Genomic DNA, 26,251 nt, shown 5'->3' with positions numbered 1-26,251 from the left:
AATATTGGACAACACAGGAAATACAGCCAATATTTTATAATAACTATAAATGTAGTATAACCGTTAACAATTGTGAATCACTATTATATTGTACACCTGTAACATATAATATTGTCCATCAACTATACTTCAGTAGAAAAAGAAAAACATGTTTTAATGCAACAGATAGCATGGAGTAGTTATTAGTCTTCATCAAATATTAAATAAAGGTATTAAGATTCAAGACAAAGAAAATCAGACTAGGAAGAATACTGCCAAGTTTAACAGAACTTCAGAACCAATTTTTAAAATATAAAGATAACAACTAAAAAAATCAGCCTCCATCAGATTCTTTAGCAAAACTCAAGTTTTTAATGAACAAAGTTTGAACTGAAATAATATTCAAATTAAAAATCCTGAAAAAATTTTACAATGCTTTGCAAAAATGATGTGTAATTTTTATCTCCCAAATCCATTTCCATAGACATGCGAAATGTAATGAGGATCTACCCACAATTACATCTCTACATGCTTTCTCTCCCCCTATCATTACACAAATCTGATTTACCTAAGGAAGCCCACAGGCTGAGGTCAAGGTGGCAGCTTCCAGCTCTGATATTAGCTCCACTCTGAAGAGTAGTGGACGACTTAGCCTATTCAGAGACTTATAAAAGCTCGAAACATCTTTAAAGGGACATAAGCAATAATTCACATGCTTATGATATCTTACTTGATCAACTGTCAAAATGCATTATCTTGGACATGGTAATATTCTAGTAGAACTTTATCCCTAATAAAATATCGTTGATAGTATTTGATCCTCTGAATATTTTAAATATTTAGTATTTAAAGTATTTAAAAATATTTAGACTACATGAACTAATGTAATCCATCACATCAATAATCTAAAGAAGAAACATCACACGATGATATCAGTGGATGCAGAGGAAACATTTGACAACAAATAGCACCCATTCATGATAAAAATCTCTCAGTAAACTAGGAATAGAGAGAAACTTTCTTAACTTGATAAAGACCATCTACAAAAAACCTATAGCTAACATTGTACTTAATTATGAGAAACTAAAAGCTTTCCTACTAAGATCAGGAACAAGACAAGTATATCCCTTCTCACCACTCCTTTTCAACACTGTACTGGAAGTCATAACTAATGCAATTAGACAAGAAAAGGAAACAAAACGTAACTGATTAGGAAGCAAGAAGTAAAACTGTCTTTGTTGGCAGATGACATTATTGTTTATGTAGAAAATCCGAAGAATCTACAAAACATAAAAAAACAAAAACAAAAACAAAAACCTCCTGGAACTAATAAGTGATTATAACAAAGTTGCAGATTACAAAGTTAATACACAAAAGTTCATCACTTTCCTATGGACTAACATTTAACAAGTGGGGTTTGAAATTTTAAAATGCCATTATGTTAGCACTACATAAATAAAATACTTAGGTATAAATCTAATGTGTATAAGGTCTATATGAGGAAAACTATAAAATTCTAATGAAAGAAACAAAGAACTAAATAAAGTGGGAGATATTCTATGTTCATGAATAGGAAGACTCAATATTGTCAAGATGTCAGTTTTTCCCAACTTGATCTATATTGATCTATTGATCAATGCAATCTCAATCAAACTCCCAACAAGTTATTTTGTCAATATCTACAAACTGATTCTAAAGTGTATATGAAGAGGCAAAAGACCTAGAATAGCTAACACAATACCAAAGGAAAAGGAAAAAGTCAGGACTGCCACTATCTGACTTAAAGACATACTATAAAGCTATAGTAATCAAGACAGTGTGGTATGGATGAAAGAATAGACAAACAGATAAACAGAATAGAACAGAAACCCCAGAAATATACCCACATGAATCTAGTCAACAGATCTTTGGTAAAGGAGCAAAGGCAATATTATGGAGCAAAGATAGTCCTTTCCAACAAATGGTACTGGAATTACTGGACATCTACAGGCAAAAAATGAATCTAGACACAGACCTTATACCCTTCACAGACATTAACTCAAAATGGATCACAGACCTAAATGTAAACATGCAAAGCTATAAATCTCCTAGAAGATAACAGGAGAAAATATAATGATCTTGGACAAGGTGATGACTTTTTAGATATGATACCAAAAGCACAATACGTGACAGAAAGAGTTAATAAACTGGATTTAATTAAAATTTAAAATATCTGCTCTGTGAAAGACACTGTCAAGAGAGTAAGAAGACAAGCCACATTAGGAGAAAATATTTGCAAAAACAAAGCTGATAAAGGACTGTTATTCAAAATGTACAAAGAATTCTCAAAACTTAACAATAAGAAAACAAACAACTTGATCAGAAAACAGGTCAAAGCTCTTAAAAGATACCTCATCAAAGAAGACATACAGATGATAAAGAAGCATATAAAAAGATGCTCCACATCATATGTCATCATAAAATGTAAATTAAAAAACAATGGGGTTCCACTACACATCTATTAGAACGGCCAAAATCCAGAACACTGAAAACACCAAATGCTGTGGGGCAACAGGAGCTCTCATTCATTGCTAGTGGCTGTGCAAAACTATACAGCCACTTTGGAACACAGTTTGGCAATTTCTTACAAAACAAAACACTTAGCATACCATCCAGAAATTGCCATCCCTGGTATTTAACCAAATGAGCTGAAAACTTATATCCACACAGAAACCTGCACATGGATGTTTATAGCAGCTTTATTCACATTTGCCAAAACTTGGAAGCAACCAAGATGTCCTTCAGTGGGTGAATGGACAACTAAACATCCAGACTACAAAATATTACTTAGCACTGAAAGAAATGAACTATCAAGCCATAAAAAGACACAGAAGAAACTTAAATGTGTATTACTAAATAAAGGAAGCCAGTGTGAAAAGGCTACATATTATATGACTCCAACTATATAACACTCTGGAAAGGCAAAAACAGTTACAGATCAGTGACTGCCAGGGGTTAGCATAGAGGGAAGGATGAATAGGCATAGCACAGAGTATTTTTAGATCCATGAAACTGCTCTGTGTGATACTATAAGGATGGATAAATGTCTTTATACGTTTGTCCAAACTCATAAAATGGACAATACCAAGAGTGAACCCAAATGTAAACTATGGACTTCGGGTGATAATGACACATCAATGTAGATTCCGCAATTGTAACAAATATACCACTCTGGTAGGGGATGGTGATCATGGGGGAGGTTATATATGTGGGGGGGGCAGGGAGTATGTGGAAATTTTTCTGCCTTCAATTTTTATGTAAACCTAAAACTGTTCTAAAAAATAGTCTTTAAATAAATATTTAAAAATTTGGACTGTGTAACCTAAGGCACCTTACCATTTTTGGGACTTCCACACAATAAGTGGGAAATGAAGGTGGTTTGTTCTAGACTTCTTCGGAATTATCTTTTATATCCATTAGAGTTTTAGCTTAATATTTCTAAGTCAGTTACTGTGGACTGAATTGTGTTCCCTCAAAATTAATATTTTGAAGCCCTAACTCCCAATGTGACTCTATTTGGAGATATGTCCTGTGAAGTAGTGATAAAGGTTAAGTGAGGTCATAAGGGTGCAATCTTAATCCAGCAGCACTGGTGCTCTTATAAGAAGAAGAGAGACCAGAGCTATTTATCCATATGCCCATGCATTGAGGAACGGCTAAATGAGGACACAGAAGGCAGCTATCCACACCCAAAGGTGAGAGCTCTCCCCAGACACTGACCCTCCTAGCACCTTGACCTTGGACTTTCCAGTCTCCAGAAATGTGAGAAAATACATTTTGATTGTTTCAGCCACCCAGTGTGTGGTACATTGTTATGGCAGCCTGGAATATTAATATGCAGATCAGTGTAATTTTAATCAGAGGAATGACATAGACTATTTCTTGTTGCTCAGTTCTCTTCCATGTAAGTGAGCTAATGAGTATGGTGTCAGATATACAGAACGCATAAACAAAGATTATGAATTCAATTCTCAGCTATACCCCCTCATTAGCTACATGATCTTAAACTTCCTAAGCTAGTTTTCTTATCTGAAAAGTTAGAAAAATAACACATCCTTTTGAGGTTATTACAAAGATTAAATCTGATGATGCTTGTTCATTTCTTGGATCATTCATTCATTCATTCATTATCTAACAAATATCCATTACTTAGGATGAGAAAGCTTACACATATACTATATTATTCTTCAATTTATTAATCACCTCACTGAGCTTAAATCTTTGGTTCTTCAATGAAAAAATATTTTATATGATGGCAAAAATATTCTACATGGAGAATATATAATCATAAATACAGGCAATATAATACAAGTATACACATACACATTTATACCCACCCACATCTATAAAATCTTACCTCTTTGCTTTCTTCCAGATCTGATTCACTACTAAAGTCCTCTGTGTTTAAATTTTCAAAGTCAGACTCTCCTACAGCAATCGGTACAGTCACAGTAAGACTGGGATTGTTTATGAACGACATGTAATCACTTTCATCGATAATGTATTTTTCAACACTGCTGCCAGTTCCTATTCCACTTGTGGTTCCATTTACATCTTTAAGATAGTCAAGATCTTTCCCAATTTCTGTTGTATGATTGGACATACAACTGTCTTTCTTGTTGTTTAGATCATCAAGTGGTTTAATTTCATCTAAAATCTTTTGTTTTCTAATGAAGGACTGTTGAATAAATTCATATATTTTTCTCTTCACATAAGCTATTCCCTTGTGCATCCTATCCACAGCAATTTGGAGATTGTTCATTTCATTATCATCATCAGTGGCTGCAAGGTTGTCTGCACTAAATGAGCTCAGGAGCAAGGCCAAAAAGAGGTTCAGGACCTTAAAAATAATACAAACATCATTATAATCTCACCCCAATGTGAAGAAGAGCAGATTGAGATCACTTATTTCTTGAAGTGTGGAGGAAACTATAAGTTCTAACAACTAGACAAGAAACACCACAGCACAGTGATCAGAAGTTGGGTGATCTAGGGACTTCCCTGGTGGCACAGTGGTTAAGAATCCGCCTGCCAATGCAGGGGACATGGGTTCGATCCCTGGTTCGGGAAGATCCCACATGCCGTGGAGCAACTAAGCCCGTGCGCCACAACTACTGAAGCCCGTGTGCCTAGAGCCCATGCTCCGCAGCAAGAGAAGCCACTGCAAGGAGAAGCTCACACACTGCAACAAAGAGTAGCCCCCGCTAGCTGCAACTATAGAAAGCCCGCACACAGAAATGAAGACCCAACACAGCCAAAATAAATAATTAATTAAAAAAAAAAAAAAAGAAATTGGGTGATCTGAATTTGTGGTCTGGTTCAATAGCTACTTCACTGTTCATCCATGGGCAAAGACATGATTTCTGTTGGTCTCAAGTTCCCCTACTTATAAAATGAAGATGCTGAATGAGCTGACCTATGGCTTTACTAAATTTAAAATTGTATGAATATAAGAAACAAGATTTATACATGTTCTATATAAGAGTTCCAAACCTAAAATTCATTAGTGTTTAAAATTATGCATTTAAATGCATTTTAGTTTCTTTTTTGAAGAGAGATATTAAATTGGATATTAATTGAAAAATAACCATTATGACCCAGAACGAGAATTATGAGCTTAACATAGGCATCAACACATGTTTTCTTGATCTACTGCATTTCTCATACTCCACTGTTCACTAATTAGGCAACTGTTCATAATCAGTCGCTAATATTTCCATGAGACTGTAATATTAATGTACATATCCTTTGGAGTATATTATATATTTCTATAACAGTAATGTTCCAAACTTAAGAGAAAGGATTGATCAGTTACTCCATTTGGGTAATCTCAGGCATCATTAGCCAACCTTTGTTTGGTTAATAGAGCCACTAAAGGATTGGTTAATCCAGGTTGGTTCACGCATCTGCCATATGACATAGAGTGACTGAATGCTAACTACCATGAAGGGGCAAGGAAAAGGTGAAATAACTAGGAGCATTTAAAGGCACCACTTTTTAGTACTATACTGTCAAGTAAGACTGGGCTTTCTCTAAGTTTATTCTTCAGACTTCTCCCTTCCTTGGATCTGAATTTATGAAATGTTCCCAACATTTCCTACTAGACCTGTCTTCAATATGATACTCTATTGGAATTCATATAATAAATATGATGAAATGATTGACAAAATGGAGTTGAGTATAAATATTGTATGGTCACTGCTATATGGTTGTATTGTCAAAGTGAGACTGTAAGTGTATCAAAGGTAATAGACTTTTAAAATTAATAATCATAGTCTTTGTTTTGGACAAAATGGTCATCATTTCATTATGCTCTTAATGTATTTCTGAAATACATTTCTTAATGGGTACCTACCACCAGGTTTCCAATGACCATGACCATCATGAAGACAGTAAGGCACATGGCTTGACCGGCGACCTCCATGCAGTCCCACATGGTCTCTATCCACTCTCCACACAGCACTCGGAACACAATCAGGAAGGAGTGGAAGAAGTCATTCATGTGCCAACGTGGGAGCTTACACTCACTGTTGATCTTACAGACACAATCTTTGTAGCTTTTACCAAAGAGTTGCATGCCGACCACAGCAAAAATGAAGACGATGATGGCCAACACCAAGGTTAGATTTCCCAGAGCCCCCACTGAATTGCCGATGATCTTTATTAGCATATTTAATGTTGGCCAAGATTTTGCCAACTTGAAAACTCGGAGCTGAAAAATTAAAAAAATAATGTATATTATTATGATCAATCTTTAAAAGCATTACATATATTGAGCTTTACTAAGAAGTGATTAAAATTGAATTTCTTACAACATCTGCTATGCAGATGTTATAACTAAGCATGGTGACGGATGTTAACTGGACTTACTGTAGTGATCATTTTGCAATATATACAAATATTGGATCATATGTTGTATACCTGAAACTAATATATTGTTATATCAATTATACCTCAATAAGAAAGATATATCTATAACAAAAGACATTAAAAAAAAAAAAGCTAGTGGATATCCTGGACCAATACTGATTGCAGAACTTACAATCTACCCACTACTGACTGAAGAACTTACAATCTACCAATCTTCACTGGGGAAATATGCAAGAGCCACCTTGCATTCTTGTACTTTGCTTTCCAAACTTTTAAATCCATCCACCTCTGGACCTTAACCAATTAGAAATGACCTGGCGCCACTGCACCGTCATAGCACCATTCTCCTAAGCAAAAGGCATGGAGAGCAGGCTGTCTGGATGTCTTTGTGTCAGTGCTTGTCTTTACTCCAAGACACATTTCCTAATCTATCAAGGACAGAGAGCTGTGAGCAAATGTTGCACTTTACCAAATAAGAAGTAAAGGTCTTCCCATCGGGAGCTTCTTATCTAAAAACAAAACAAAACAAACAAAAAAACCAAAACAAAAAGACTCTCTTACATCTGCCCTGCCCTTGATCACTTTCGGGTGCATGGCTAATTTTTGGACTCCTCCTAGGAAGAATCTGATTCTTCCATATTTTAACCCTGAGATCAATTTCCCTGAGAGTGAATTTTTAATGATTACTTGGGGACCAACTGTCCTTAATTTGTTTTGTGAAGGTGGTTGTAAGGCATACCAGGCCTGACACTGATATTAACATGTGATCTCAATGATCTCTGCTCAAAGATACTCATTTGTCAATAGCATGCAAAGTACCATCACATTGAGCCCTGCTGTAAGTAGAGAAAAGTGTTTATTATTCATAATGCTCCTTTGGAGCACTGACATAGCTAGATGTACCTGCATTTAAAAACCTGGAATACTTCCCATGACTTTATAATTCTTTCCCTGATTTGCAAGGACATATATGTGAAGCAGTGGACATAGCAAGTAATCCTACAGATTTCTCTTGTCTGATTTTGGGAAGGAGCATATTTTCCAGAGGTAGAATTAGGAAGAGTTTCTACATACACATCTTATATCTGATTGTCATCCACCACTATAAAAGGGTGTTTATATTTTCAAAGCACTATTAAAATGTGAAACATTTTCATTAAAATATTTTCTTAGATCCAGAAATATTAACTATAGTCATATCTAGAAACAATAATTAGTCAGAATGGTAACTGAGGAATATATGAAACTTTATGTGACTAGGATTTTTGCAATAAAGGTTTTTCTAAATAAGTGGGAACAATTTTTTTTCCATTTAGGGACTGTTTTTGACAATGCACATGTCACACAAAAACTTAAAATGTTAATGGTGTGTGGTAAAACCTATGATGTAAAACCTATGATGCTTGTTGGAAAGGTTTTTGTCTTTGTGCTGTTTTGTTTTGTTTTGTTTTACCAATCGGAATGAACGGAGAACTGATAATCCTTCCACGTTGGCCAGGCCAAGTTCTACCAGGCTAAGCGTTACAATAAAACCATCAAAGATATTCCAGCCTTCTTGGAAATAATAGTAAGGATCCATGGCAATAATTTTCAGAAACATTTCTGCTGTAAAGATCCCAGTGAAAACCTAAGATCAAAACAAAGTTACTCTAATTCCATCAGATAATGATAAAGTAGAATGACATAATATTTGCTCTTAGAACAAAATGTTTATACTAGTAATGATTATATTACTAGCTTACATTTGCATAGTAATTTATAGTTGATGAAAAGCTCTCATATAAGTTATTTCATTTCATCCTCAATAGAAACGCTATTAAACACATAATGCAGGTATTATAACCATGACTTTACAGATGAGGAAACAGGTCTTCAGATGGGTGCAATGATTTGCCGAATATCAACTAGAAAACGGCAAAACTAGGATTGAGAGCAAATCTATTTTTAACCAGTGTTCTTTCCATCACATCAAACTGCATTTTCTTTCAGACTTCATACAGCACAGCTACTGACAAGATTTTCCCATAAACAGTTTTATGTATCTATAAGCTTATTCACATTTCCCTCTAATCAGATAGTTGTCATTATACATATGTATCTATATTATAATATGTGCATTACTATTATCAGTATTTGTTATGCACATGAAAAAAATTAATTTACTTCCATAGTATTGGGTTGGCCAATCCTCTTATGTAACATCTTACAGAAAAATCCGAACAAAATTTTTGGTTAAACTTATATAAATACTAAAGCTTTAAAAATAGAAATACTATAATTCAGGATGCTTTACATGCTTTGCTTTCCACCATCAAAAACCTTAAACCCTAAAACAAATACTATGGAGAATGCATACATTATTTTAGAGACCATTCTTTCAGCAAATAAAAGCTAATATTCCTATGTTGAGTCAACAGACAAACACTATAATAATTTATGTTTTTTAAGCACAGAAGAGAAAGAATTTAGTGGCAACCTTCACCAAAAGTGGCACTGCTAATCCTATAATACACAAAATGTACTGGACGTTTTCAATATTTTATGGATTTGATTTAAAATAGACGAATTAAACAATACATGGTCTACCTAGATCCTGGAAGCGGAAAAGCTGGAGACATTTTTGAGTTGTTAAACTATTGCTTATAATGATGATGACTAAGCAGGATAAAAAGATCTGCAATTTTATTTTAGCCTTCTACAGGTAGGGAAACTGTGATAACATCATTTCAAAAAGTGTGTCCTTAAACTATGGACTGCTTCTGTAGCTTGAAATAGTTATAAATATCAATATTGACTTTTCAAGTGGTACTGTAGGCCTGTGCCTATTGCTCTCTTTCTCAGTTTCTGCTTTGATCTTAAGGGCTGTTATTTTTGGCAAAAGTAGGATATATCCAGCTAGATATAATTCCCATCTTTTGGGAGCCAGGAGGTAGAAAGGGTGGTGGAAAGACTGCTGTTAAGTTATTAAATGTAAAGAGTTTCTCAAACAGAAAGTTTGAAGACTGAACACATTTACCTTCCAATATGCTTACCAAGTTTCCTACTGTAAGCACATTATTGAAATGGTCCGTCATGGGATAGTGTTCCATGGCCATGAACAGAGTATTTAAGACAATACAGATGGTGATGGCCAGGTCAACAAATGGGTCCATCACAACCAGGTTGACAATATGTTTCACTTTTAACCAATGTGGCGAGCAGTCCCAGATTAAGAACATGTTGGAAAATTTATACCAACAGGGTGGGCATTTCTGCCTGGATTCTTCAAGTTCTAGATTTAAAAATAAATAAATAAAAACAACCACCAAAAGATATTGTTACACACATATATTCCTTTCAAATCGACTAGATTTCTTTTTAGTAACCAACACATTTCCATTTGCAACAGTCAACCTCTTTTATACTTGATTTAAAAAAACTATACAATTTAATCTTTAGACGGCCCAAAATATTTCTTCACACATAAACATAGAACAGAGGTAGCAAAGAATGGTTTTCTTCTCTTATGCATTGATCCTGTGGTTCCATACTTTGCCTTAAGTTAAGTGAATGGTCTTTTAAATGAAGTCTCAATAAGAATATGGGTTGGAGTAGTGTAGACTGTGTGTAATCCTATGTTAATGTCTGGCTATGGTGTCATCCTCAGGCTATAAGAGATAGGACAGAGAGATAGGGTAGAGCCAAGAATCATCTTTTCAATTTGTTTTTATTTTGTGAGAATGACCCACTCCTCCCCCCCAATCTTGAGAGTATTTAGGAAGTCCTACGCTAAGTGGAACAGAAGAGAGGAACACCATGATTAATGGGATTAGAAACCCCTAACAGAAATGCTTTATTCTGCATTTTCAAGGAGTTGCCACACACAGGATACATTCTTTAGTTTCAATATCACGGAATTTAAGTAACTTTTTTTAAAGCTTCTAGAATACAGGAGTAGTTATAACAAATAACTCTTAAATAAGACCTGTTATGTTCTCTTTAGAATACACTGCTTCCAACTCACAGAGACATTCGCTTCGAATGAGACAATATAAGCTCAGTGAAAACAACTGAAACGGAAATGGAACTTGTTACAAACCTTCTACTGTATTTGTTAAAATGCTGGCTATGCTCATTGCTCTTTGCCTTTGAGAAGGATCTTCTAGAAAGTCCATTGAAACATGAAAAGAACTTGACCTTCTCTTTCTCATTTCAGTTTCAGTGGTTGTTCCCTGTAAAGAAAATGCTAATGTATTAAATGATTAACTTGAGCAATATGATAAGTGAACAACCAATGTGACGCTGTGAAATTCATGAAACACATGCGACATGCACGTTCATAGTTAATTGGTGATGGCAGATATTGCTGACTTATTGTATCATTAGCCTGGAATGTCCAAACTGTTACCCATTTACTCATACAGCAAAAACTGAGGGTTGTTTTTTTTTTAACCCTCTGATTTCATAATTTTATGAGACATAACGTAATTTGGATATGATTGATAAATTTGTGAGAGACATATTTAACAATTTCCTTATTTCTGAACTAATAGTAAAAAGTAGTAACTTGAAACGACATCTAAATGATCACAGCATTTTATGTTGAGAAGGTAGCCCTTCATTTTTAAGGAAATACAAATAATTACAACACTCGTAGCTGCCATCTCATTTTCTGGACACAAGACATAGATGATCATTGACAACACAAACTGTATGTTAAAAAAATAACAACACATGCTGCATGGACAACAGTTTCATCCAGGGTACCAAAGCAATAAGTCATCTAATTCTGACTTAGTCATGCCTCACCATGCTGATATATTTCCAAGTCTAATAAGAGGCAGCATGTGTTTAGAAATTCCTCATCTGGGTATACATTCACAAACACATAACATATCTTTGTACACAGACAATTCTTTTATCTGCCTGTATTAATATTTTTATTTGTGTCTCTTCATTCAGATTAGTTTTGAGAAGACCTATATCAGCATTTGTTTTTTAGTAAGACAAATATGAGTACTAGAAATTTTAAGATAATGTTGAAGCTATCTATTTAGGCACAGTGTTCTTGAAAATCTTCTAAACTAAAGCAGAGCTATATTGAAGAATCCGTTGGAAAGATTTATTATACACCCTTTACAGTTAAACATAAGAATCGTTCATTTACTCTTACACCAGAGCTTTAGAGGATGTCCTGCTGTCTAAGTTCAGCATGGGTATATAGCAAATCCTCCAACTGGAAGCAGTCATTTACTATTGTGTTTAATTTATCCTTAGCACGTTTAATAAGTAAATGCATTCAGGTGTTATGCAAGAAGGTGCCGAAGCCTTAAGTTTTAGTTGGATACTCTCTTAAAGATATTAAAAGATGCAGGTGCATTCACAGCTTGACCAACCAGGTATCATTCTCAAGGGGTTCCATTCTGTAGAAACACTGGCTGGTGCAGCAATAATGAGCCAGCCATGCCTGAACTATTTAAAACTTCCTTACATTGTCATCAGTAGCTGGCTTATCTATTATCACCTCTGGTAGAAGCTGTCCAACAGGCGATGTAGGAACTGAAGGTCCACCAACCAAGGAAACCACACCATTGCAATCCACAGTGCTGTGCATCTTCCCATTGGCTGGAAACACGGCCAGCATCCGGGACGACCTACTGGTCTGACTCAGGTTACTGTTGCGTCGCTCTCCATGTCGTTGGGGCACAAATAAGGAGTCTCTGCGGCTTTCATTATCCTCGAAGGTGCTGTGTTCATCATCAGCAAAGTCATTCTCTGATCCCACATCCTTTGCTCGCCCTCTGAAGCTGAAAAGGCTTGTTCTGCTATTTCGCCTTGGAGAAAATAAGGAGCCACGGATGCTCAACAAAGACTAAAAGTTTGAAACCAAAAACAAATAATAATAAAATCATATTAATATGGCCATTTGGAATGTGCTTTTATTTTGCAAGATTAAGTTGAAGGGGACTTCAGCATTCAAAACAGAATGTGACTCATCCTTTTTTGATTAACATTCTCGTTTTATGTGCATTTGGATTAAATTAAATTACTTTTCTAAGAGACGATTTCTAGCCCTTGAGATTAATGACTGGGGAGATAGATCACAACTTAAAGATATTGAAAAACAAAACCCTGAACCACCATATTTCATATTCAAAAGCAAGCATCTTTAGTATCTTACTATGGACATTGTAAACACTCAATAAATATCAGTAGCATGACCTTAACAGGGGCACATTTGTTTCCATTGCTTTTTCCCTTCAAGAAATTCTAACACTTTTCACGAATTGTTTTAGTCTATCTTTCTAAAATCACTTTAAATTAATTATTGTTCTTGTTTCAGCTAAAAGGCACAGTGTTGTTGGAACTTGAAGACTTCTGAAATTCAGAGTGATGTGCTTTTTGATAAAGTATACCATGACGAATATTTTCAGAAGCATGCATGATAGTTTATAAAGTAGTCAGGGATGAAAAAACAATATAAAATAACCAAAGAGCTATAGATTACTGATCAGTTATCTACAATTTTTTTTCTCATTAAAAAGGCTGCAGACCAGAAAGATGAAATGTCATTAGTTACAACAAGTACCAGCAGACAGGTTCAGGTGAGAATCTGGGTCCCCTGACTTTCAATGCAGTGTTATCTCAACTACACCCCACTGTAGATTTACCTGTGCAAACTAAGATTTTCTCATAACTATGTACAGAAAGGATAGGTTTAAATATAATAAACACAGCAGTCAATTCAGTTGATAAAAATTCATAAGTTGAGTAAGGCCCGCGGAATTGGCAAACTGTGTGGAAGGAGCGGGATCTGTAGAGCTCAGCAGCGGCAAGGTACAAAACAAAGAATCGCTTTGCACAAAGCCAGAAGGAATACACTGAAAGAATTATCAGAAAAGAATAATACATAGATTGCTTTGGCTGGGCTTCCGGGAAGATGGCGGAAGAGTAAGACGCGGAGATCACCTTCCTCCCCACAGATATACCAGAAATACATCTACACATGGAACAACTCCTACAGAACACCTACTGAACGCTGGCAGACCTCAGACCTCCCAAAAGGCAAGAAACCCCCACATACCTGGGTAGGGCAAAAGAAAAAAGAATAAACAGAGACAAAAGGATAGGGACGGGACCTGCACCAGTGGGAGGGAGATGTGAAGGAGGAAAGGTTTCCACACACTAGGAAGCCCCTTCGCGGGCGAAGACTGCGGGTGGCAGAGGGGGGAAGCTTTGAAGCTGTGGAGGAGAGCACAGCAACAGGGGTGCAGAGGGCAAAGCGAGGAGATTCTCGCACAGAGGATCAGGGCCGACCGGCACTCACCAGCCCGAGAGGTTTGTCTGCTCACCTGCCGGGGCAGGCGGGGCTGCGAGCTGAGGCTCGGGCTTCGGTCGGAGCGCCGGAAGAGGGCTGGGGTTGGCTGCGTGAACACAGCCTGCAGGGGGTTAGTGCACCACGGCTAGCCGCTGGGAGGGAGTCTGGGGAAAAGTCTGGACCTGCCGAAGAAGCAAGAGACTTTTTCTTCCCTCTTTGTTTCCTGGTGCGCGAGGAGAGGGGATTAAGAGCGCTGCTTAAAGGAGCTCCAGAGACAGGCGCGAGCCGCGGCTAAAAGCGCGGACCCCAAAGATGGGCATGAGACGCTAAGGCTGCTGCTGCTGCCACCAAGAAGCCTGTGTGCGAGCTCAGGTCACTATTCACACCTCCCCTCCCGAGAGCCTGTGCAGCCCGCCACTGCCAGGGTCCCGGGATCCAAGGACAACTTCCCGGGGAAAACGCACAGCGCGCCTCAGGCTGGTGCAACGTCACGCTGGCGCAACGTCACGCTGGCCTCTGCCGCTGCAGGCTTGCGCCGCACTCCATGCCCCTCCCTCCCCCCCGGCCTGAGTGAGCCAGAGCCCGCGAAACAGCGGCACCTTTAACCCCGTTCTGTCTGAGCGAAGAACAGACGTCCTCCAGCGACCTACATGCAGAGGCGGGGCCAAATCCAAAGCTGAGCCCCTGGGAGCTGTGAGAACAAAGAAGAGAAAGGGAAATCTCTCCCAGCAGCCTCAGAAGCAGCGGATTAAAGCTCCACAATCAACTTGATGTACTCTGCATCTGTGGAATACATGAATAGACAACGAATCATCCCAAATTGAGGAGGTGGACTTTGAGAGCAAGATTTATGATTGTTTCCCCTTTTCCTCTTTTTGTGAGTGTGTATGTGTATGCTTCTGTGTGAGATTTTGTCTGAATAGCTTTGCTTCCACCATTTGTCCTAGGGCTCTATCCTTCCTTTTATTTTTTTTTTAATAATTATTTTTTTATTTTAATAACTTTATTATATTTTATCTTACTTTATTTTATTTTACTTTATCTTCTTCCTTTCTTTCTTTCTTTCCTTCCTTCCCTCCTTCCTCCCTCCCTCCTTTCTTTCTCTTTCTTTTCTTTCTTTCTTTCTTTCTTTCTTTCTTTCTTCTACTAATTCTTTCTTTCTACTTTTTCTCCCTTTTATTCTTAGCCGTGTGGATGAAAGGCTCTTGGTGGTGCAGCCAGGAGTCAGTGCTGTGCCTCTGAGGTGGGAGAGCCAACTTCAGGACACTGGTCCACAAGAGACCTCCCAGCTCCACATAATATCAAATGGCAAAAATCTCCCAGAGATCTCCATCTCAACACCAGCACCCAGCTTCACTCAACGACCAGCAAGCTACAGTGCTGGACATCCTATGCCAAACAACTAGCAAGACAGGAACACAGCCCCACCCATTAGCAGAGAGGCTGCCTAAAATCATAATAAGGCCACAGACACCCCAAAACACACCACCAGATGTGGACCTGCCCATCAGAAAGACAAGATCCAGCCTCAACCACCAGAACAGAGGCACTACTTCCCTCCACCAGGAAGCCTACATAACCCACTGAACCAACCTTAGCCACTGGGGACAGACACCAAAAACAACGGGAACTACGAACCTGCAGCCTGCAAAAAGGAGACCCCTAAGACAGTAAGATAAGCAAAATGAGAAGACAGAAAAACACACAGCAGATGAAGGAGCAAGATAAAAACCCACCAGACCTAACAAGAGGAAATAGGCAGTCTACCTGAAAAAGAATTCAGAATAATGATAGTAAAGATGATCCAAAATCTTGGTAATAGAATGGACAAAATGCAAGAAACATTTAACAAGGACCTAGAAGAACTAAAGATGAAACAAACAACGATGAACAACACAATAAATGAAATTAAAAGTACTCTAGATGGGATCAATAGCAGAATAACTGAGGCAGAAGAACGGATAAGTGACCAGGAAGATAAAATAGTGGAAATAACTACTGCAGAGCAGAATAAAGAAAAAAGAATGAAAAGAATTGAGGACAGTCTCAGAGACCTCTGGGACAACGTTAAACGTACCAACATTCGAATTATTGGGGTTCCAGAAGACGAAGAGAAAAAGAAAGGGACTGAGAAAATATTTGAAGAGATTATAGTTGAAAACTTCCCTAATATGGGAAAGGAAATAGTTAATCAAGTCCAGGAAGCACAGAGAGTCCCGTACAGGATAAATCCAAGGAGAAATATGCCAAGACACATATTAATCAAAGTGTCAAAAATTAAATACAAAGAAAACATATTAAAAGCAGCAAGGGAAAAACAACAAACAACACACAAGGGAATCCCCATAAGGTTAACAGCTGATCTTTCAGCAGAAACTCTGCAAGCCAGAATGGACTGGCAGGACATATTTAAAGTGATGAAGGAGAAAAACCTGCAACCAAGATTACTCTACCCAGCAAGGATCTCATTCAGATTTGATGGAGAAATTAAAACCTTTACAGACAAGCAAAAGCTGAGAGAGTTCAGCACCACCAAGCCAGCTTTACAACAACTGCTAAAGGAACTTCTCTAGGCAAGAAACACAAGAGAAGGAAAAGACCTACAATAATGAACCCAAAACAATTAAGAAAATGGTAATAGGGACATACATATCAATAATTACCTTAAATGTAAATGGACTAAATGCTCCCACCAAGAGACACAGATTGGCTGAATGGATACAAAAACAAGACCCATATATTTGCTGTCTACAAGAGACCCACTTCAGAGCTAGAGACACATACAGACTGAAAGTAAGGGGATGGTAAAAGATATTTCATGCAAATGGAAACCAAAAGAAAGCTGGAATAGCAATTCTCATATCAGACAAAATAGACTTTAAAATAAAGACTGTTAGACGAGACAAAGAAGGACACTACATAATGATCAAGGGATCGATCCAAGAAGATATAACAATCGTAAATATTTATGCACCCAACATAGGAGCACCTCAATACATAAGGCAAATATTAACAGCCATAATAGGGGAAATCTACAGTAACACATTCATAGTAGGGGACTTTAACACCCCACTTTCACCAATGGATGGATCATCTAAAATGAAAATAAATAAGGAAGCACAAGCTTTAAATGATACATTAAACAAGATGGACTTAATTGATATTTATAGGACATTCCATCCAAAAACAACAGAATACACATTATTCTCAAGTGCTCATGGAACATTCTCCAGGATAGATCATATCTTGGGTCACAAGTCAAGCCTTGGTAAATTTAAGAAAATTGAAATTGTTTCAACTATCTTTTCTGACCACAACGCTATGAAACTAGATATCAATTACAGGAAAAGATCTGTAAAAAATGCAAACACATGGAGGCTAAACAATACATTACTTAATAACGAAGTGATCAGTGAAGTAATCAAAGAGGAAATTAAAAAATACCTAGAAACAAATGACAATGGAGACACGACGACCCAAAATCTATGGGATGCAGCAAAAGCAGTTCTAAGAGGGAAGTTTATAGCAATACAATCCTACCTTAAGAAACAGGAAACATCTCGAATAAACAACCTAACCTTGCACCTAAAGCAATTAGAGAAAGAAGAACAAAAAACCCCCAAAATTAGCAGAAGAAAAGAAATCATAAAAATCAGATCAGAAATAAATGGAAAAGAAATGAAGGAAACGATAGCAAAGATCAATAAAACTAAAAGCTGGTTCTTTGAGAAGATAAACAAAATTGATAAACCATTAGCCAGACTCATCAAGAAAAAAAGGGAGAAGACTCAACACAATAGAATTAGAAATGGAAAAGGAGAAGTAACAACTGACACTGCAGAAATACAAAAGATCATGAGAGATTACTACAAGCAACTCTATGCCAATAAAATGGACAACCTGAAAGAACTGGACAAATTCTTAGGAAAGCACAACTTTCTGAGACTGAACCAGGAAGGAGCAGAAAATATAAACAGACCAATTACAAGCACTGAAATTGAAACTGTGATTAAAAATCTTCCAACAAACAAAAGCCCAGGACCAGATGGCTTCACAGGTAAATTCTATCAAACATTTCGAGAAGAGCTAACACCTATCCTTCTCAAACACTTCCAAAATATAGCAGAGGGAGGAACACTCCCAAACTCATTCTACGAGGCCACCATCACCTTGATACCAAAACCAGACAAGGATGTCACAAAGAAAGAAAACTACAGGCCAATATCACTGATGAACATAGATGCAAAAATCCTCAACAAAATACTAGCAAACAGAATCCAACAGCACATTAAAAGGATCATACACCATGATCAAGTGATGTTGATTCCAGGAATGCAAGGATTCTTCAATATATGCAAATCAATCAAAGTGATACATCATATTAACAAATTGAAGGAGAAAAACCATATGATCATCTCAATAGATGCAGAGAAAGCTTTTGACAAAATTTAACACCGATTTATGATAAAAAAAACCATGCAGAAAGCAGGCATAGAGGGAACGTTCCTCAACATAATAAAGGCCATATATGACAAACCCACAGCCAACATCATCCTCAATGGTGAAAAACTGAAAGCATTTCCACTAAGATCAGGAATAAGACAAGGTTGCCCAGTCTCACCACTCTTACTCAACATAGTTTTGGAAGTTTTAGCCACAGCAATCAGAGAAGAAAAGGAAATAAAAGGAATCCAAATCGGAAAAGAAGAAGTAAAGCTGTCACTGTTTGCAGTGACAGCTCTATACATAGAGAATCCTATACATAGAGAATCCTATACATAGAGAATCTCTATACATAGAGAATCCTAAAGATGCTACCAGAAAACTACTAGAGCTAATCAATGAATCTGGTAAAGTAGCAGGATACAAAATTAATGCCCAGAAATCTCTGGCATTGCTGCATACTAATGATGAAAAATCTGAAAGTGAAATCAAGAAAACACTCCCATTTACCATTGCAACAAAAAGAATAAAATATCTAGGAATAAACCTACCTAAGGAGACAAAAGACCTGTATGCAGAAAATTATAAGACACTGATGAAAGAAATTAAAGATGATACAAACAGATGGAGAGATATACCATGTTCTTGGATTGGACGAATCAACATTGTGAAAATGACTCTACTACCTAAAGCAATCTACAGATTCAATGCAATCCCTATCAAACTACCAATGGCAATTTTCACAGAACTAGAACCAAAAATTTCACAATTTGTATGGAAACACAAAAGACCCCGAATAGCCAAAGCAATCTTGAGAAAGAAAAATGGAGCTGGAAGGATCAGGCTCCCTGACTTCAGACTATACTACAAAGCTAAAATAATCAAGACAGTATGGTACTGGCACAAAAACAGAAAGATCAATGGAACAGGATAGAAAGCCCGGAGATAAACCCATGCACATATGGTCACCTTATCTTTGATAAAGGAGGCAGGAATGTACACAGGAGAAAGGACAGCCTCTTCAATAAGTGGTGCTGGGAAAACTGGACAGCTACATGTAAAAGTATGAGATTACATCACTCCCTAACACCACACACAAAAATAAGCTCAAAATGGATTAAAGACCTAAATTTAAGGCCAGAAACTGTCAAACTCTTAGAGGAACACAGAGGCAGAACACTCTATGACATAAATCACAACAAGATCCTTTTTGACCCACCTCCTAGAGAAATGGAAATAAAAACAAAAAGAAACAAATGGGACCTAATGAAACTTCAAAGCTTTTGCACAGCAAAAGAAACCATAAACAAGACCAAAAGACAACCCTCAGAATGGGAGAAAATATTTGCAAATGAAGCAACTGACAAAGGATTAATCTCCAAAATTTACAAGCAGCTCATGCAGCTGAATAACAAAAAAACAAACAACCCAATCCAAAAATGGGCAGAAGACCTAAATAGACATTTCTCCAAAGAAGATATACAGACTGCCAACAAACACATGAAAGAATGCTCAACATCATTAATCATTAGAGAAATGCAAATCAAAACTACCATGAGATATCATCTCACACCGGTCAGAATGGGCATCATCAAAAAATCTAGAAACAATAAATGCTGGAGAGGGTGTGGAGAAAAGGGAACCCTCTTGCACTGTTGGTGGGAATGTAAATTGATACAGCCACTGTGGAGAACAGTATGGAGGTTCCTTAAAAAACTACAAATAGAACTACCATATGACCCAGCAATCCCACTACTGGGCATATATCCTGAGAAAACCAAAATTCAAAAAGAGTCATGTACCAAAATGTTCATTGCAGCTCTATTTACAATAGCCCGGAGATGGAGTCAACCTAAGTGTCCATCATTGGATGAATGGATAAAGAAGATGTGGAAAAAAAAAAAAAAAAGAAGATGTGGCACATATATACAATGGAATATTACTCAGCCATAAAAGGAAACGAAATTGAGCTATTTGTAATGAGGTGGATAGACCTAGAGTCTGTCATACTGAGTGAAGAAAGTCAGAAAGAGAAAGACAAATACCGTATGCTAACACAAATATATGGAATTTAAGAAAAAAAAAGTCATGAAGAACCTAGGGGTAAGACAGGAATAAAGACACAGACCTACTAGAGAATGGACTTGAGGATATGGGGAGGGGGAAGGGTGAGCTGTGACAAAGCAAGAGAGAGGCATGGACATATATTCAGTACCAAACGTAAGGTAGATAGCTAGTGGGAAGCAGCCGCATAGCACAGGGAGATCAGCTCGGTGCTTTGTGACCGCCTGGAGGGGTGGGATAGGGAGGGCGGGAGGGAGGGAGACGCAAGAGGGAAGGGATATGGGAACATATGTATATATATAACTGATTCACTTTGTTATAAAGCAGAAACTAACACACCATTGTAAAGCAATTATACTCCAATAAAGATTAAAAAAAATTCATAAGTTTTATTTAATTCCTACCCCTCTCTTCAGTATTCTAATTTCCATCCATGCATCATTTAACTCAGCAGTGCCATACCTGGTGTGGGGAGGAGTACCTCTTTTCATATGTCAACCGATTCCCTTCTATGGAGAAGCGAAACCCTTTCCTCCTGATGCTGTCTTCAGATTCAGATTTATGGAATTCATCGTCATCTTTCTCTTCTCCACCAGACTGCTCTTTCTGTTTTCTTTTCTTTCTCCGATTTCTTCTTTCCTTTGCACTCTTGGAACTCAACTTGGAGGCTTCAGATGAGCTGTCTGAGAGCCCGCCTGCTGCACTAGGTTCTCTGGAATGCACTGAGGCAGTTACAGCCGCTGCCTGCTACATTGAGGAGAAATGGTCTTAGCATGGAACTAGAGAAGACTTTACCTTTAAAAAAATAGCTAAAGTATTTGCAAAGCATTTTAAAAATAATTTAGCTGACTCCAGCTAATCTTACATCGAAGAAACTCTGCAAGTATAAAAGAAAAATTTTTTCTTTCCATCTAATAAAGGCTTTTAGAGTTAATTTGGTTTTCTTTGTGCTAACATTGATTACATTTGTATGATGTTTTACAGACTGCATATTCAAAAGGATCAATCAGACAAGAACATAAATTCATATTACTTTTGGGATTTGATTTACTCTAAAAATTGGTATGTAATTAGCACTGTCTTTTTTTTTTTTTTTTTCCAACTGAAAAAAAACTGGAGCATGGAAGAAAAGCTGATCAGTAACTTGGGGTCTAATCCAAAGATAGGAGGAATGAGATAAAGAGCTGAGATCCTCTTTCCAGTTATTGAAACAGGGTTGTCCAATACTCTCACAATATTATCAATAAAATTTATGGAAGGTGATAAAATCCCTTCCTTACCCCTCCACAATACTCTATTCAGAAGACTGGAGAAGGAAGGGTCAGAAGTTTCGGCTAAGCAAGACAAGATGTTCAGTTCTCCCAAGACCATCCCCAGCTTCTTTAATTCGGCACTGGTTCTTGCTGGCCACATGGTCATGGGATGAAAACAATGCTTTTTGATCACAACTTGTACTAGCCCTAGGTTGGCACTTCTTGATTATTATCATTTTTCCAAGAGTACTCTCAATACAAGGACTCTTGCAAATAAATTAATACTCCCCAAATAACTTTCTTCTTTAGTAAAGACAGTGAGTTTCGATGCTGAACGGAAAGAGTAAGGAAAGATGGAAGGGATAAGAAGGGCATTTTATTGTACTGTGAGTACTGACACCTCACTATAAGAACAAGTAATTCTTGGGTTCCCTGATCTCCATAAAAATTGGTGACTTTCATATGCTTATTGGATACTGCTGTATCAGAGAACATTACAATAGTCAATCACTTTCTTATTTATGTAAGAAAGGCAATTAAGCAACCACATTAAAAGACAACATAGTTTTGGTTAAAGAAAGTAATAGACAATCTTCTAAGAACCACATGAACATTGTTTTATATAATAACCAATAAACTTTTTTCTAAGAAAAGATGATTTCTTAGGATTTTCTTCTAATGCCAGTATACTCATTCAGTAAGTTTCTCACCTGAGAAGACCCCAAAATCACATTTTCCCTTGTATTCTAAAAATTTTAAGATGATTAAAATAGCATGAGAGAGTTCTATTGTGGTCCATATCGTAAACATCTTAGAATAATTAAACTAAATGACTTACAGATGATGAAAACAATGTAGAAATCCTTACTAATCCCCTATACTACCAGCTTCTCTTAAGTACAAACAATTATCTGTCTCTCACTTTCTCTCCAGTATTTTTGTAACAACCAAAACAATAAAGAAGGTTTGTACCATGAGACAGGACATATTTGATTTGGTGAATTTACCTGAGTTGATTTGGTGAATTTACCTGAGCTGCTTCCTGTTGCTTTTTAAGCTGTTCAAGCATCTGCTGAAATTCAGCCTCTTTCTGTTCTGCCTCTTCTAAGGTGGCCTGATTCTGCTCCTCATAGGCCATGGCTACCACAGCCAGGATCAAATTTATTAGATAGAATGAGCCCAAGAAAATGACCAGCACAAAAAATATCATGTATGTTTTTCCAGCAGCACGTAATGTCTGAAAATAAGAACACCAGAATTATTTTTTTCAATATTATTTCACGAACGGGTGGCTTTACCTGTCTCCAACTTACTGTGTGTCTTATAGGACTCTGATATAAATAATAATTATGACGTTCACAGCCCCTCCTACCTCGTTGACTGTCTGTTTCTTTAACATCATCCTCTTCCTTCTCCCCTAACTCATGCATTCAACATTCTGATGTGTAGGAGGGAATTCTTGGATTTATCAGGAATAAAGAAGAGTCAAATAAAGTACCATGGAGATCTCCATCAAAGAGCTGAGGCTTTGAATAAAGTTAAGGAAGAGACCAAAGTTATCCTTCTACATCTGCTTATTCATTTTCATCACCTGCCACCTGAAGGATGATACCTGAGTGGGTAAACAGAGTTAAGGGGAATATATGCCTTCTGTTTAGGAGGATCTGTGTCTGGGAAGGGTGGGAAATAGGTTTTGAGCCAAGGGGAAATGAGAGAGAATTGCTGCTCTTGGCATTGCTATGCTTAATATGTGTTATAATCAATAGGGTAATTGATTTGGATTTCATAACTAAGCTGGTTTTCTTATATACTTCCAATTAAACACAATATGTGTCTCTTCAGGTTCTCACCAGTTGGTAAAGGTTTTCCCAGAAGTCCTGAGTCATCAGTCGAAACAGGGACAAAAAAGCCCAACTGAAGGTATCGAAGCTTGTGTAGCCATAATTGGGATTTCTACCAGCTTTCACACACATGTATCCTTCTGGACATTGGCTGTAAACGTGGCAAAAGAAAGTATTATAAGAAATTCTGCTGTCTTTTTATTCTGGTAGCGTGCTATACTTATGATATTGTCTAGCCAGGAAGATTTGCTACTTCAAGGGATAAAAGTATGATAAATAAGCAATTAATACATTTCCCAACTTTTGACTTAACATAATTTTACTGTCCACTTGACGTCATCATTAAAATATTGCATAGCATTTCTAGTTATATTTTACAAAACTATTTTCTGTTGGTAATTAGCGTGTTAACATATGTGTAGTTCATTTTCCTACCATGGATAATCCAGAGTCGTCTCATAGCTCACATATACTCATCTAAGGGAAACAGCATTAAAGCTAAAGTATAACTTCTTGTTTTATGAAACATGAAAGCTTGTCTAATATTTAAATAATCCTTCACCTTATAAATAAGCTTAATTATAGCAAATTAGTATGAATAAAGTTACTTGGCTGTTATCTGTCAGTTTGTATAAAAAAAGAGAAAATATATATACACACACACACACACACACACACACGCAGGCACACACAAATGATTGTCTTACCCAGCATCTGAGCTATTTCCACACAGTAGTGCATCTGAAAAACCCTCCAGAAAATAATGATATCCTGTTTAGGAAAAAAAGTCACATGATGAATATTTGCATGACACTGCAAAATGAGAATAGGATGCTCTTTTAAAGTTCATAATTTTAAGTACATTATTATAATTTTAAATACATTATTATAGTTTTAAATACATTATATAATTTATTCAAAGGCACAAGTGTTATTCCCTCTAAATATTAGATATTATATTAAGGAGATTGGATACTTAGTTAATAGTACAAAGCATTTTTTCTTAATGAATGTAAAATTAGTGATAATCACAGGTACTAACATAGTATTTTAAAAGGTATCAGTGTTTTTTTACCCTCCTCATGAAAAATAAAAACTTCATTCTCGGGGCTTCCCTAGTGGCGCAGTGGTTGAGAGTCCGCCTGCCGATGCAGGGGACACAAGTTCGTTCCCTGGTCCAGGAAGATCTCACATGAGGCGGAGGGGCTAGGCCCGTGAGCCATGGCCGCTGAGCCTGCGCGTCCGGAGCCTGTGCTCCGCAACGGGAGAGGCCACAACAGTGAGAGGTCCGCGTACCACACAAAACAAAACAAAAAAAAACTTCATTCTGTAAAAGTAAATAAGAATGACAGGGATTTCTTTGCTTTCTCAAAACAGCTACATATTTCAAAATAAAGCGATTTTAACTTTTCTGAACTGTCTTCTGTATTTTTTTAACACTTTATAAATGACTAATAATTAATTATAATTTACATTCTACCAACTTATAGAATATATCATAGGCAGCTTAGTAAAAGATGCATAAATCATGTCAACTGCTAAAACAAGTGAAATAAAAAATAATTTTAAATATTGTACTAAAGCTAAAATAATTATTATAGGTGAATATTTCATTATCTCAAAGTTTTCTGTCTCTGGCAAATTCGTTAGATTCTTTCAACGTCCTGTTGAAGTGTCACTTCCTCTGTGAATTATTCCTTGATAGCTTCTACTTTCTTCCCACTTAAAGATTGGCAAAATTAAGAAATCCTCTCACTGTGCTACCAGTAACATGTATAGCCATTATTATACATTCACTGTCTTATATTGTGATTATTTGCTTACAAATACTGTTCCTTCTTGAAAAAAATGTCTAATCATTAATTATTTCCATATTACTAGTGTTTGGGACCTAGTAGCCTTTCAATAAAGTTTATTGAAGTAATAAGTAAAGGGATGACAAAAAGAGAAACACATGGAATTAAAGAGTCATTTTGTAAAAAGGACAATTCTGGATTTTGTAGGAAAAATATTTTCTAGATGCTAAATTTTCTGAGAAATTTACTCTACCTATAGTTCTGTAAGAGATACAAAAATACATAACGGAACTATTTTAATTTTCAATGTCTTTACTTCTCTGAACATAAGAAATTAAGATACAATTTCTTAACTTTTAAATGAAATTAAACAATGTGAAAGGAATATGACAGCTTCTGGATACATCTTTTTTTAGTTTATTTAATTTTGGCTGTGTCGGGTCTTGGTTGCTGCGCACAGGCTTTCTCTAGTTGCGGCTAGCGGGGGCTACACTTTGTTGAGGTGCACAGGCTTCTCATTGCGGTGGTTTCTCTTGTTGCGGAACACGGGCTCTAGGTGTGTGGGCTTCAGTAGTTGTGGCTCGGGGGCTCTAGAGCGCAGGCTCAGTAGTTGTGGCACATGGGCTTAGTTGCTCCGTGGCATGTGGGATCTTCCCGGACCAGGGCTTG

At 36.9% G+C, this 26,251-nt stretch overlaps 1 protein-coding gene across 7 annotated transcripts in view; it reads right to left on the bottom strand.

The window, feature by feature from the left end:
• The window catches only part of LOC116756548 (sodium channel protein type 1 subunit alpha), a 164,164-nt gene that overhangs the window by 46,743 nt on the left and 91,170 nt on the right, over window positions 1–26,251 (bottom strand). For 2 of the 7 annotated variants that reach the window (XM_032637092.1, XM_032637093.1), the window contains exons 8-17: window positions 24,494–24,557; window positions 23,796–23,937; window positions 22,976–23,182; window positions 21,155–21,439; window positions 12,392–12,739; window positions 10,967–11,099; window positions 9,921–10,159; window positions 8,342–8,515; window positions 6,374–6,730; window positions 4,376–4,858 (exon numbers count right to left, since the gene is read on the bottom strand). In XM_032637092.1, the coding sequence (XP_032492983.1) occupies window positions 4,376–4,858; window positions 6,374–6,730; window positions 8,342–8,515; window positions 9,921–10,159; window positions 10,967–11,099; window positions 12,392–12,739; window positions 21,155–21,439; window positions 22,976–23,182; window positions 23,796–23,937; window positions 24,494–24,557 (2,432 nt within the window). Of the gene's footprint in view, window positions 1–4,375; window positions 4,859–6,373; window positions 6,731–8,341; window positions 8,516–9,920; window positions 10,160–10,966; window positions 11,114–12,358; window positions 12,740–21,154; window positions 21,440–22,975; window positions 23,183–23,795; window positions 23,938–24,493; window positions 24,558–26,251 lie in introns of all 7 variants that reach the window. The other 5 variants (XM_032637091.1, XM_032637096.1, XM_032637094.1 and 2 more) reach the window with 5 other exon arrangements.

Source organism: Phocoena sinus, chromosome 7 (assembly GCF_008692025.1).
Source record: "Phocoena sinus isolate mPhoSin1 chromosome 7, mPhoSin1.pri, whole genome shotgun sequence".
NCBI lineage: Eukaryota > Metazoa > Chordata > Mammalia > Artiodactyla > Phocoenidae > Phocoena > Phocoena sinus.
This window is presented reverse-complemented; position numbering and strand designations above follow the sequence as displayed.